The sequence below is a fragment of the Syngnathoides biaculeatus genome, chromosome 8 (assembly GCF_019802595.1).
Source record: "Syngnathoides biaculeatus isolate LvHL_M chromosome 8, ASM1980259v1, whole genome shotgun sequence".
NCBI lineage: Eukaryota > Metazoa > Chordata > Actinopteri > Syngnathiformes > Syngnathidae > Syngnathoides > Syngnathoides biaculeatus.
Genome location: NC_084647.1, coordinates 16202773 through 16215565, shown reverse-complemented (window position 1 = coordinate 16215565; position 12793 = coordinate 16202773). Strand labels below are relative to the sequence as shown.

The 12793-nt window shown below is 45.1% G+C and overlaps 1 protein-coding gene across 2 annotated transcripts in view; it reads left to right on the top strand.

Annotated features, from left to right (window-relative positions):
- robo2 (roundabout, axon guidance receptor, homolog 2 (Drosophila)) overlaps positions 1–12793 on the top strand; it is a 377328-nt gene that overhangs the window by 141974 nt on the left and 222561 nt on the right. Inside the window, exon 1 of one of the 2 annotated variants that reach the window (XM_061827029.1) lies at positions 1776–1834. The exons of the other annotated variant lie outside the window; for it this stretch is intronic. Coding sequence (XP_061683013.1) covers positions 1777–1834 — 58 coding nt within the window. The 5' untranslated portion in view covers position 1776. Of the gene's footprint in view, positions 1–1775; positions 1835–12793 lie in introns of those variants that run through there. 2 annotated transcript variants of the gene reach the window in all.

Here is a 12793-nt window from a genome sequence, read left to right as displayed (position 1 = left end):
TCGACTTTGATGTTTCGCCCGTACCAACGAGGAGGATAATCATCTTTGATGGAAGAGGCGCTAATCTCCTTCTCGTTCTTGACCTCATTCCGTCAATCGGCGCGCAAGTAAATGACGTGAAAATGCAGAATTGACGTTTCTATCTTTTAAATTTTTTTTCTTCAGTTCTGTTTAATTCTATTGTCGCGAATATTTGGTGATCGCATGAAATATGACGGCCACAATGGACGTACATGTCGTCATGTTTCACTGAGTGTTTCGTGGATTGCTTTTTTTTTTGTGGGGGGGGGGGGGGGGGGGGAGGATTCTATTATTCCGAGTTGTTCTTTTGATTTCTACTGTGCTAGGTGACAGGTATCGCAAATGCTTGCTGTGGATTTTTATTGCTGTGGGTTCATTCAACTTATTCTGGTTGCTTCTATTGTGCAACGGTGCTGTTACCACGAATAGCTGGTAGTAGTATCTCATTAGTTCTCCCTTGAAATGACTAACGTACATTGTTTTCTTTCCCATTATTTCTTTTCTTCCGTGGTTGCAGAAACAGGGGTCCATTCGACTTGACGTTATGTTGAATTCTGAGAAATGTTGATTAATTTCCTAGACAGCACTCTTGTACTGACTTGATTTAGAAGCATCTCTTTGTGGTGTCATAAGCTTCGAGGTGCGTTTTGTGTCCCGGTCCGAAGTCCGTCTGTTGTCATAATGGCTCTGCTGGGACGGAGGGAAAGTGCTTCTTCGGTGCTCATTATTGAAGCAAATTGTAATGACACGTGCTTCATCCTGCCGCCCATTGTTCACCTGCAGTTGAGGTCAGGGCTGCAGAGCAGTAATTGTATCACTCTGACCCTCTATTGGTATTTATTTTGTCGCAGGGACCTGCTCTTTATTGGGCGCGGGCTCTCCCTCAGGTTGTAAACCCCCTCACCCCTCCCTCCCAGCCATCCCCCTGGTCCCGCAACCCGTGGCCGGGAGATGCCCGGCTGCCTCCGTACGTGTCTGCCGGCGATCAATATGCTGCTGCTGTTAAGTGGATTTGCTGCTTATGAGGCAGCAACTAGAGAGCGAAGTGCCAAGGCCGGGTATGAGGGTGCTGTGGCCCTGAGGGACGCCGCCAGAACAGACCTGTTTTACTGTATGTTGAAAGACAAAAAAAGAGGATTTTGACTTTGTGGATTATTTATATGGATTATTTCTATTGAGGTGGCTGGTAAAGCAATGTCCTCACAGTTCTGAGGACCCGGGTTGGATCCACACCCCGCCTGTGTGGAGTTTGCATGTTCTGCCCGTGCCTGCGTGGGTTTTCCCCGGGCACTCCGGTTTCCTCCCACATCCCCAAAAACATGCAACATTAATTGGACACTCTAAATTGCCCCTCGGTGTGATTCTGAGTGCGGCTGTTTGTCTCTATGTGCCCTGCGATTGGCTGGCAGCCAGTTCAGGGTGTACCCCGCCTCCTGCCCGTTGACAGCTGGGATAGGGTTAGCTCTCACCGCGACCCTTGTGAGGATAAGCAACAAAAGAAAATGGATGGATGCATGGATGGATGGATATTTCTATTGAGCAATGTTTTTCAGTACCTCACCACGAGATGACGGCAGCAAATCAATGGTTTCCTTGCAGTGGAAGGACGATATGAATGAATGAATGCTGTTTTTTGCCATACGAAACTATACAAAGAAATTGGAGAGCCCCTCCTGCGTGAAAAAGCAAACTTAATTAAGAATACAAGTACAAATAAATTAAACAATCAGTAGGTGGCAGTAGGGCACCAATAAGATGGTTTGCCAACGGCTGAGAGATCCAATAGAAGAAGCAGCAGTACACATAACAGATGGTAAAACACCTCTATTTTCTCATTTTAATAACTTGTTTTGTATTATCTAAACAATTGTGATATGGCGCGTGGTACAAATTGTGGTTATCCCCAACTGTACTTGTTTGCTAGCGATCACATTTCAAGCAACTACTAATTGTAGTTAATTCTCCTCCATCAATGTGTTTTTTGGTAATCGTTTGTGTGTTTGTGAAGAGGTCAGTACAGTCGGCCTTATTTAATGTTTGTCTGAACGGCGGTTAAGGGGGACTGTCGGGGCTGGGGGGTGTCTGTGTCTATCATTGTTCCCCAAAAAGGTCACTGTGTCCCCAGATGCAATGTTGGTTGCAAAGAGGTGGGGGGGGGGGGACCCAAATGCTCCACTTGTGGTTGACTCTGACCCGGGGCTCTAAATCACTTTCCACTTTGGGGGAACGATTAAAGCCGAAGCTCCGATGCAGACAGGGGTCAATGGATTGGCAGGGGCGGGCTGGCCGTTCGGTTTTAAGTGCAGCAGCAGCAGCACGAGCCTCAATTTTAGCCGTCGATATTTTCCACTCAGTGAACTTTTAGCGAATGAAGGTTTTTTGGCATCACAAGCCGCATTTTACTGCACGTGGGGTCACGGTGTGATTTTTGCGCTCCCGTGTTGAACCCACAACTATTACTACGACTTCAATTTCCCTTCAAAATAGACGACCACCGCAGGTTACACTCCTCCACAGTGACAAGTTAACACGTTTTATTTACCATTTTCATTTTGATGTCAAAAAGTAGGATGTCATATATCGCCACTTTTTGAGTCAATGTGGCATCAGGGGAACTCATGGGACCTTTGATATACAGGTCAGGACTATGCTGGATTCTCACATGGAACGTATTTGGTAAGAGATTGGAAGTGTTCCTGGCTAGCCACGCATCTGTTTCGTAAACAAACACAGTGCAGCTCAGCTTTTGGCAAAGGGATGTTCATGATGAGCTTTTGGCAATCTCTCAAACTTATAATTTTTTTTTTCAATGGCTTCCCTGCAATATAAATATTTGGGGAAAAAAAGAAGTGATCAGCAACATTAAAGCTTCTCATGAGCACTTACGATCTCGCCGTAGCAATGATAACGTTAATAAAAATTCAATTTTTTTTCAGCACAATAATTCAGACTATTGCAATTGTCTTGTTTCTGAAGAACATGACAGACTACTGATGTTGCATTTTCTTTAAGATGTTATATTTGTGTCATCTTTTCTATTCTTTTGTGTTTTATATTAAATGTCACACTATTCCATCCATTATCCAAAACATATTCCACCATACCATATTGCGTCAATATGAACCAGAATGCGTCTGTGCAGAATTTAAGCCATCCAGGTCTTGCTCAATGGCGAAGGTTGAATCGAAACACTTGAACTTTTCTTTTCTTTTTTTTTTTTTTTTTGTTGAAATGATTTCACTTTCACTGCAAAAAGCTTGTTCAATTTGAAATTTTAGATATCCGACGCCCCCCAGGGTGCACCCAGCGAGGCACATGTAGGGAGACTCCACAACTAAAATTTTTCACTGAAGAAGCTTTTTGGTTGAGGCTAAAAAGTCTTCATCGAATAAGGAAAATTTTAGTTAAGAAAATAAAAGAAAAGTTTTCTGTGTTAGGATTAGAATGAAAATGCCTTTATTTTAATGGATAAGTTTTGCTACTGTATGTGTTGTCTTTTTACCAACCAACCGTTATTCGCTCATTTCCATCGATGCTGACATTAAAAGGAGGAGCCCTGCCATTATGGAACTCTTCTTCTTCTCGGTAATGAACTCGGACAGGTTGGCCCAATTCGGCCCTGGTGGGCGATTTTACTGTCTTGATGAGTAGCACAATAGCGTCTGACTGCATCTGAAACCGTCGGCCGACTACTCCCAGCGTGTCGCTTTTGAACTTTTTTCCGCCCGGTCAGTTGTTTAGTCGACAAAACGAGCGACCGGAGGCCTCGGCGCCCCGCTTGATGAGGTGTGCAGCTGCGGGTTGTGTGTGGGAAGACAGTCGGCTTAACGATAAGGATGTCGGGGAGATACTGGAGTGGCTCGCATCCTCCCTTTCCTCTCACTTCCTCCCTCCAAGACTTTTCACTTCTCGCTCATTAGCACACTGGCTCGCCCATTGTTTATCCCGTCCTGCGACGGTCGCCGCCCGGCGCCCTGTTATCGGGGTCCGTTCCTCTCGGGCCGAGGGAGGACAGTTGTGATGGGTTTCAAGCAGGATCGTCCACGGGAGGGGAATGTAGGTCAGCTCATTAGTGCCAGCAAAAAGGCTGTTTTTCACCTTAACAGGGAAATTCCAAAGATGCGGTCAGAGGAGGAGGCCTTGAATTAAGGCTAACGCGCTGAGGAAGTTCATCGAAAAATGTCCAGCCGAGACAAAACATCCCATTAGCCTTTCACGTGCCGAGTGCTACTTTTGAAAGTCTCCGTCTGGATTTTGAGGAGTGATTTATATCTCTTCGTCCTTCACTGCTGAATCCCAGCTGGTCCGCATTTGCACTTGTAAAATATCTCAACATCTTCCAGCTGGACTGTGGTGACTCTTGCTCCCCAAAGGCGCATTTCTTTACCAAATGTCCCCGCTCAAAATCTGTTGTTCGCATCAACTTCCTTTTGGAAAATGCTTACAATGGGCACAAATTGATAGGACTTTACATTCACTGTCTTTTTTTTTTTTCATTCTGATGAAGGAATCCCTTGGGGAATTCAGTCTCAAGGACTCATTGGAGAAATTTTGGCTTGCAGGATCTATTCTAGGCAAATACTTCAACTCCGAGAAGGGGATTCGCCAAATAAGTCCCAATCAAAAATTATGATTACGACTGATTTATTTTTTTTCTTAGGGGCCTCAACCTGCTCAAAACCCCACATTTTAGCCACGTGTATCCTGGTCCTGTACACAACTCCTGCCAAAACTCTTGCTTTGCCCCAGAGGATGTTTAAAAAAAATAAAATAAAGGCCCCTAATGCTAGTTTCACAGATGAACAGGAAAATGTGTAGAACGCGCAATCATGATAGGATGGACAAAAAGTCACCAGGACCTGTGTGTAAAATATTACAGTGAGTCGCCCATTTAGGTTTGAAGAAGCTATTTCTGGAAAATTCCACTGTTTTAAATTTGGAAAACTTGTGGCTCAACATTAATGTATTTAGTAGTCCAGGACAAAATCCTCACCAATACACATTCAGTCCTTCCCGGAATGATAAATAACCTTTATACTAATTTCATCAAACTTATTTCCACATTTATTTACAAAAATGTTGTACTGTACAGTAATATATGCGCATATGACCTCAAAATTGCGCTTCAATCTCACGAACTATTAAACAACTGGCCCGATTTGTGCTTTCTTCCAAGGTTCCCCTGTATAACTGTAATATTTGATACAATCCTGTGGTTTTCAGGACATTAACATTCAGTCCCGCTAACTGAGGCCTCTCTCCACCCAAATCTCATATGTCACAACCTCCATTTTGTATCTGAGACATGTCTCATGTATCACGTCCATGCGTCATATTCCCAGCGTAGACATAAACAGCAAAAAAAAAAAAATAGATCGATGCCATGAGTCCCAGCAGATGCAACGTGTTCCGCATGCTACGTACGTGCGGGTGGAAATGAAACACGTTTGCAATCTACCTTTCTGCGCGGCTGTAATTCCGTCTTGAACGGCAATGATTTGCATCTCTGGCCAATGTGTCTTCACGAGGGAGAGCTTTGTGACTTTTCCCACTGTCGTACGGATTAAAGGTTTGGAAATTACACCTTTAACTGCTTTGAAAATCAATCTGCAAACGTTAAAAATCCAAAAGTGTGTTTGTGCCGCACAGGGCCGATTGTTTGCGTGTGTGTGGGTGTTATTGCTGAGCCGGTGTGCAGAGCACAGCTTAATATCGGTGTTTGACATGGAGGCCCATTAATAAGGCCCCAGGATCCAAACCCGCTGACAGGAGTGCTGACAGAGGAGGATCACGGGGAAGAATCATGCCCAGCTCAGGGAGCCCGGGCGGCAGGTAGGGCCATTCCGCCTTCCCCAGGTGTCATTACGGATGCCGGGAGGCGGCGCAAGAAGGAGGGCCGCTACTGACATCTACATTAATCACCCCTCCACACCCTGGCACCCCCCCCCTTCCTTTCCACCACCGCCCGCCAACATCCAGCTCCTAATCATCCCTGCTCTGAGCCACTGAAAGGCAAACCCGGCCATGAAAGAGATCCAGCTAAGAACTCCCCAAATACCGCTCACATCTGATCATGAGTGATGCGGCTACCTGAACCTCTGACCTGGCACACAATTAAAAACACTTTCCTCTCAACCCCCCGTTCCCAGGTGGACTGCGAGCACACATCTAATCACAGCAGCCTTTAGTATGTATTTTTCTTTGGGATCGCACTTGCAAACATATGCTTGAACACGTCGCCTCCCTTGTACTGTTTGATTCTGTTTCAGCAAAACTTCTATTGATCTTCAGCAAGGCTTTTATCTATTAAAAACAACACAAAATCACACAACACAGTGTTTACTAGTGGTGAAGCAGTTTGTGTATTCTTACGGTGCTTCGCACAAACAAACCCGGTGAACCTCATCCCCTGTCTATTGGACACCGTGGCTAGTGATGTGCTTTCTGCAGTGCGTCAAACTTTTTAGGGTTGGTGGTGTCGCACCAAGGTGAATACAGCGGACCCCCGCTATTCGCTGGGTCTACGGACCAAGCCGGACCATGAATTGCTTGGCAGAAAAGAGAGAGAGGGCACAGAAAAGGGATTCAAGGGATTTTTGCGCTATGTCACACTATGGTCAATGTTAAGGAACAATTGTAGGACATGTTAACTATGCGGAAAAACCCAAAACATTCTAACACACCTGACTTTCTGCATCGTGGTCGTGAGTTATCTTAGACACCAGATCAGCAATCGTTAATTCCGTCACACTGCACAGGGTAACGATGCTTGATCAGGAACTCAAATGATCGTCCACAACAGTGAATGTTTTTCTGCTATGTCTCTGTCAGTTTAAACTTGGGCTAGTGTAATCATCTGGGGTCGCTTTTCTCCTTCAGGACCTAGACAACTTGCTGTGATTGATAGAACGAGTTCTTCTCTTTACCAGAGTATCCTGGAGGAGAATATTTGGCCATCGGTGTGTGACCTCAAACTAAAGCATAGTTGGGTTTTGCAGCAGGATAGTGATTCAAAACACACCAGCAAGTCAAGTTCAGGCTGGCTTAAAACTAAAAAATGAAAAAATAAACATTTAAATCCATCCATCCATTTTCTGAGCTACTCATCTTCACAAGGGTCACGGGATTGCTGGAGCCAATCCCAGCTATCTTTGGGCAGGAGGCGGGGTACACCCTGAATTGTTTGTCAGCCACGGGGTGGAACAGTTGGCGGAAAGTGTCTGGATGTTCTATGCGACAGAAGAGTCTCCGCTAGGATGAAGGGCAAAGTTTATAAAACAGTGGTGAGGCCGGCCATGATGTACGAATTAGAGACGGTGGCACTGATGAGATGACAGGGACCAGAACTGGAGGTGGCAGAAATGAAGATGCTGAGGTTCTTCCTCGGAGTGAGCAGGTTGGATAGGATTATAAACGAGCTAATTAGAGGGACAGCCGAAGTTGGATGTTTTGGAGACAAGGTTAGTGAGAGCAGACTTCGATGGTTTGGACATGTCCAGAGGCGAGAGAGTGAGTATGTTGGTAGAAGGTCGCTGAGGATGGAGCTGCCAGGCAAAAGAACGAGAGGAAGACCAAAGAAACGGTTGATGGATGTTGTGAGGGAGGACATGAAGACTGTAGGAGTGAGAGAGGAAGATGCACGAGATGGGCTTAGATGGAAAAAAATGTCACGCTGTGGGGACCCCTAACGAGACAAGCCGAAAGGAGAAGAAGAAGAAGATACATACTGTACATCCATACATAAAGTTTTAGAGCGGCCTTGTCAAAGTTGAAATCCTGTAGCGTTAGCTTAAAAATGCTGTTCATGCTTGAAATCCCTCCAGTCTTCTGAGGTGAATTAAAACAATTCTGCGAGGAAGACAGGAGCCAAAGATCTCCACAGAAATGCGAAACACTCAATGCCAGTTCTCGAAAACACTTCATTTCAGTTGCTGCCCAGCCAGTTTTTAGATTTAGGAGGCAATTACCTTTTCACACAAGTCCAGGTAGCAGTGATCATCCTACACCTTAAAATGGAGAAACTGCAAAAACTAAGAATTCCAGAGAGGAGCTGTGAAAATCTTTTTCACTCTATACCAGACACAATTGGGGGATGTGTGTCGACAGGCCACCCTTTGGTGTTTCTACGAGTGGACTTTTTTTCTGCCCAGTGGTTCAAGACACACAAATTCTATGATAAATTGGACTTGCCCAAGATCCATTGATATATAAGCAGATGGTACGAGCACAACAATGGGGAGTGATTTCATTATTGCTTCTCATCTGATTACAAACACATCATTTTGCAACAAAAGCGACAATGTGTGGGCCATGATTAGGTAAAAGTAACAAATGATCCCCCATTGGGAATTGGGGAAGTCGCCTTAATTCATCGCTGGTTGAAAAACACGATTTGTTTGGAAATGCTGAGGCGTACACTTTAATAGTTATTGTGCACAAGATTGGAGTAAGACTACACACATCTCATTTTTATGTGTAACTTCCAACAGACACTGGGTTTTCTTTTTTTTTAATTAAAATAAATCCACATTTGCTGATATTTCAAAAGCGGCGAAATACATCAGCAGCTGCTGCTGATACTCTGATTGAATTGGCCGCATTAAAGGCGGTGCTCGCGGGGCCGGGGGGAGAATTACACTCTAGTTACTTTTCCGTCAGCGCAGCCGTAGCGGCCATTGTTTATGTTTGAAGGCCAGCTTTTCGTCTTCCTAAATGACCTTTCTACAATCCCCCCCCCTCCCTTTTTCCATCAGCCACACTGATGAGACGTGATGGGCGATCCCGCATTTGTCCTCACTGATACGATGCCAAGTAAAATTAAAGCTGCAAGCGGCTTTGAACCGGCACTCGCGCCCTCTTTTGCATGGCAAATCCTTGAAAGCTTGATCAAACTGTGTGTTCACTGTTGTACGGAGGCCAAGAAGACTTTTTCATATTTCTTGTTCTGATGGACACAGACGCCCAATTTGTCATTGATAGGTCACACTGATGTCGGGAACAAAGTATTTTTTTCTGAGTATCCTCAAAAATAATGCTCAAACTTGCGTGCGATGCTACGTCCAAATAGGACGGTGGAAATCTTCGCTAGATGGCCCCACCTGTCTGGCTCGTATGACTGCGTTCCATCCATCCATCCATCCATCTTCTACCGCTTCTCCGGGTCGAGTCGCAGGGGAAGTAGCTTCAGGAGGGATACCCAGACTTCCTTTTCCCCAGCCACTTCTTCCAGCTCTTCCGGAGGGATCCCGAGGCATTCCCAAGCCATCCGAGAGACATAGTCTCTCCAGCGTGTCCTGGGTCATCCCCGGGGTCTCTTTCCAGTGGGACATGCCACTGACATGAACACTTCACCAGGGAGTCATCCGGGAGGCATCTGAATCAGACACCCCAGCCACCTCATCTGGCTCCTCTCAATGCGGAGGAGCAGCGGCTCGACACTGAGCCCCTCCCGGATGACCGAGCTTCTCGCCCCATCTCTGAGGGAGAGACCGGACACGCTGCGGAGGAACCTTATTTCGGCCGCTTGTATCCGGGATCTTGTTCTTTTGGTCACCACCCACAGCTTGCGCCCATAGGTGAGGGTAGGAACGTAAATCGACTGGTAAATGGAGAGCTTCGCCTTTCAACTTAGCTCTTTACCACAATGCACCGATACAAAGTCTGCCTCACTACGTCCGTCACTACGTCCGTCTGTCGATCTCACGCTCAATTCTTCCCTCACTCGTGAACAAGACCCCGAGATACTTGAACTCCTCCAATTGGGGCAGGATCTCATCCCCGACCCGGAGACTGACTGTGTTCCATTGGGACTCATTTGGGCGGATTCCCCAGAAAATTACAAGTCTTGCAATTTGCTTTTTAAAGGCGAAATGGCCGTCTTTCTTTCAGTATTCTGCACGGGTCCCTGAGATTTCGTTTCACTCAATAAAAATTGGTGCTGGGGGCACTTTTTTTATTTTTATGTTGCAGCAACACTGTTGAGTGAATTTTGTGGGTGCGCATTTCAAATGTATTTTTACTGCTCTTGCCCAAATAGTTGACTTTTTGGGCATGTTGGGGGGGAAAAAAACAACTCATTTTTGTCATGGGCCACTTTGTAGTTTGGGTTTCCCTCAGAGTGCCGTTATGACTGTAAAACCATAAAAATCGTTTACCGCCTCATCATATCATACCCTTGAAATTTATGAATTACTTTTGGACTATGAAATCAAGGGTAATGGGTTTTTCAACTATTCTTGATATTTGGTAACATAAAAACGCTTGCAATACCTCAATATTATGATTTATGATATGACCATTTGAAATTTTGGTACAGGTTCAAACAAGAATCCCGGAAGTTGACATACATGATTTGCCTTTGCGGGCCATAAAAAATCATGTGGCGGGCCGGATCTGACCCCGGGAGCAGTGAGTTTGATACCTGTGGTTTAATCAATTAAACACGGAACCTTGTCTTGATGCATTTTGTGCCATTTCAAAGATGTTACGCTTATTCATCAGTTTGAGCTAATCTTCTTTCCCACGTTGACTGTTTTGCTCTTTCGTCAGGCATTGCTTTCCACGTACGTTTGTTTTGCCGAAAAGTTGTGCACAAATGAAAGAAGGCAGGATCCATCCATCAATCCATTATCCAAACCGCTTATCCTGACAAGGGTCACGAAGAGCCGCAGCCTATCCCAGCTAGCTTCCGGCGAAAGGCGGACTACACCTTGAAATGGTCGCCTGTCAGTCGCAAGGCAGATATAAACACCATCACTGAGCGTGAATCAATCCCACACTGCACAGTCGCGCGTGGGGACCACTACACCATCAATGAAAAAGGCAGGATCAGATTTGGACAAATCTGAGCTCTACTGTTCACATCTGGGCAAAAAAAAAAAAAAAAAAAAAAAGAAGAAAGAAATAGAAAATCTGAATTGACTGGTGGCTCAGCTGGTAAAGCGTTGGCCTCACAGTTCTGAGGACCCAGGTTCAATCCCGGACCCGCCTGTGTGGAGTTCGCATGTTCTCCCCGTGCCTGCGTGGGTTTTCCTCCGGGCACTCCGGTTTCCTCCCACATCCCCAAAACATGCAACATTAATTGGACACTCTAAATTGCCCCTAGGTGTGATTGTGAGTGCATCTGTTTGTCTCAATGTGCCCTGCGATTGGCTGGCAACCAGTTCAGGGTGTCCGTTGAGAGCTGGGATAGGCTTCAGCACTCCCCGTGACCCTAGTGGGGATAAGCGGCAAAGAAAATGGATGGATGGATGGATGAATTGACTGGCAGTGTGAACGTCGCCGAAGACCCATGCTGGAACTTGAACAGGAAGTTGGCCTTTTTTAGGTAATGCGTCCATTTTGGCTGCATTAAGTTTGAGGGGGTTGTCCTTTGATAAAATCCTACTCGTGAATTTTTATCAGAATATTCCGATTTCAGTACCGGCACGTTTTATTTCTGTTCGGCCGCAGTTTTCCACGTTGAAGATTTCCAGACGGGCAAACTCTGCAACCTTCATGGGGCAAGCTGCAACACGCCGCTGTGCAAACTCAACAGAAGAATCCTTGTTCGCTCGTCAGAGCTGTTATTAAAGGCCGTAGAAGTGGTTCCCCTCGCCGAAGCCGCCCTGCCGCGTTGTTGCTCTTGCGTGCGCTTTATTGGAAGAGGATGATTTTCACAGCGTGGCCCCGAGCGCATTCTCTTTGACTGCGGTGGGCTTTGTTATGTAGCGTAAATCATAACACGGCCACATCTGAAAATCTCAATGCTGCTTGTGATGCTTGCGAACCTCTTATCTTTGTCTGCTTTGACTTCTTTTAGTGGCCCGGGCATACAAGTGTGGGAGCCCTATTGAAATCGCCTTGCTTGTAATTATTAAAATGCCCTTGGGATGGGGGGGGGGAGAAAGAGACTTTCACATATTGAAAATCGTGAAAAAAAAATACAGTGCAGCAATCACATATTTCAACACTTTGGAATTCAGCAATTTTGTGTCTGTAACATATTGCCGAATGCTCACTGAACAGGCCCACAAAGCCCCGTTTGTATTAGAAAGTCGTCCATTATGCTGGGGAGGAGCTAAGTTTAGCCTGGGTTGTTTGCGGAAGAAGTGGCGAGAAATGTTTTTGTCTGTTTTGAAGTCAAATCAGCTCTCATCCATTCATAGAAAATGAGTTTGAAATGATGTTTGATTAAAAAAGTGTTTTGGAATCATGGTTGGGTGCATAGTTGAGGTCTAAATGAAGAATATTGGCAGTTATAAAAATGTCGTGACATCAATTAAGAACTCAATCATGAACCATTTAATGGTGTGATGAGGTGGAGTGCCCTGGACAAACTGCTGCGGGAATTCTTCCAAATTCTAAGCAGTTTGCGTCCAAGTATGAAATTTATGAAATTTCCTCTTAGTTTGCCGATTTTGGTGAATATTGGAAAGTATTAGCAGACATCACTCGTGTGCCCGATTGATACACAAACTGGCAAAAATCCTGTGCCAGTTCTTCTCCGTGTGCCACGTGGGCTCCCTCTAGTGGTATGTGAAGAATCACTCAATGAAATTTTCAAATTGTGGTTTCGATGAGTGGCTTAAACATATTTTTTACAGTGAATTTCTTAAATATATTACTGTATTTAACTTGGTAATGCAATAACTGCGTTCTATTATCTTTTCAAACTTTTTTTTTGTAAAGATCTTTATTCGGATCTCATACATGAAAACTCGCCGGCCAGTGCTGTACGTGAAAATAATGTAATGTCATACGATATTAGCATGAACATGTGCAACTGCACATT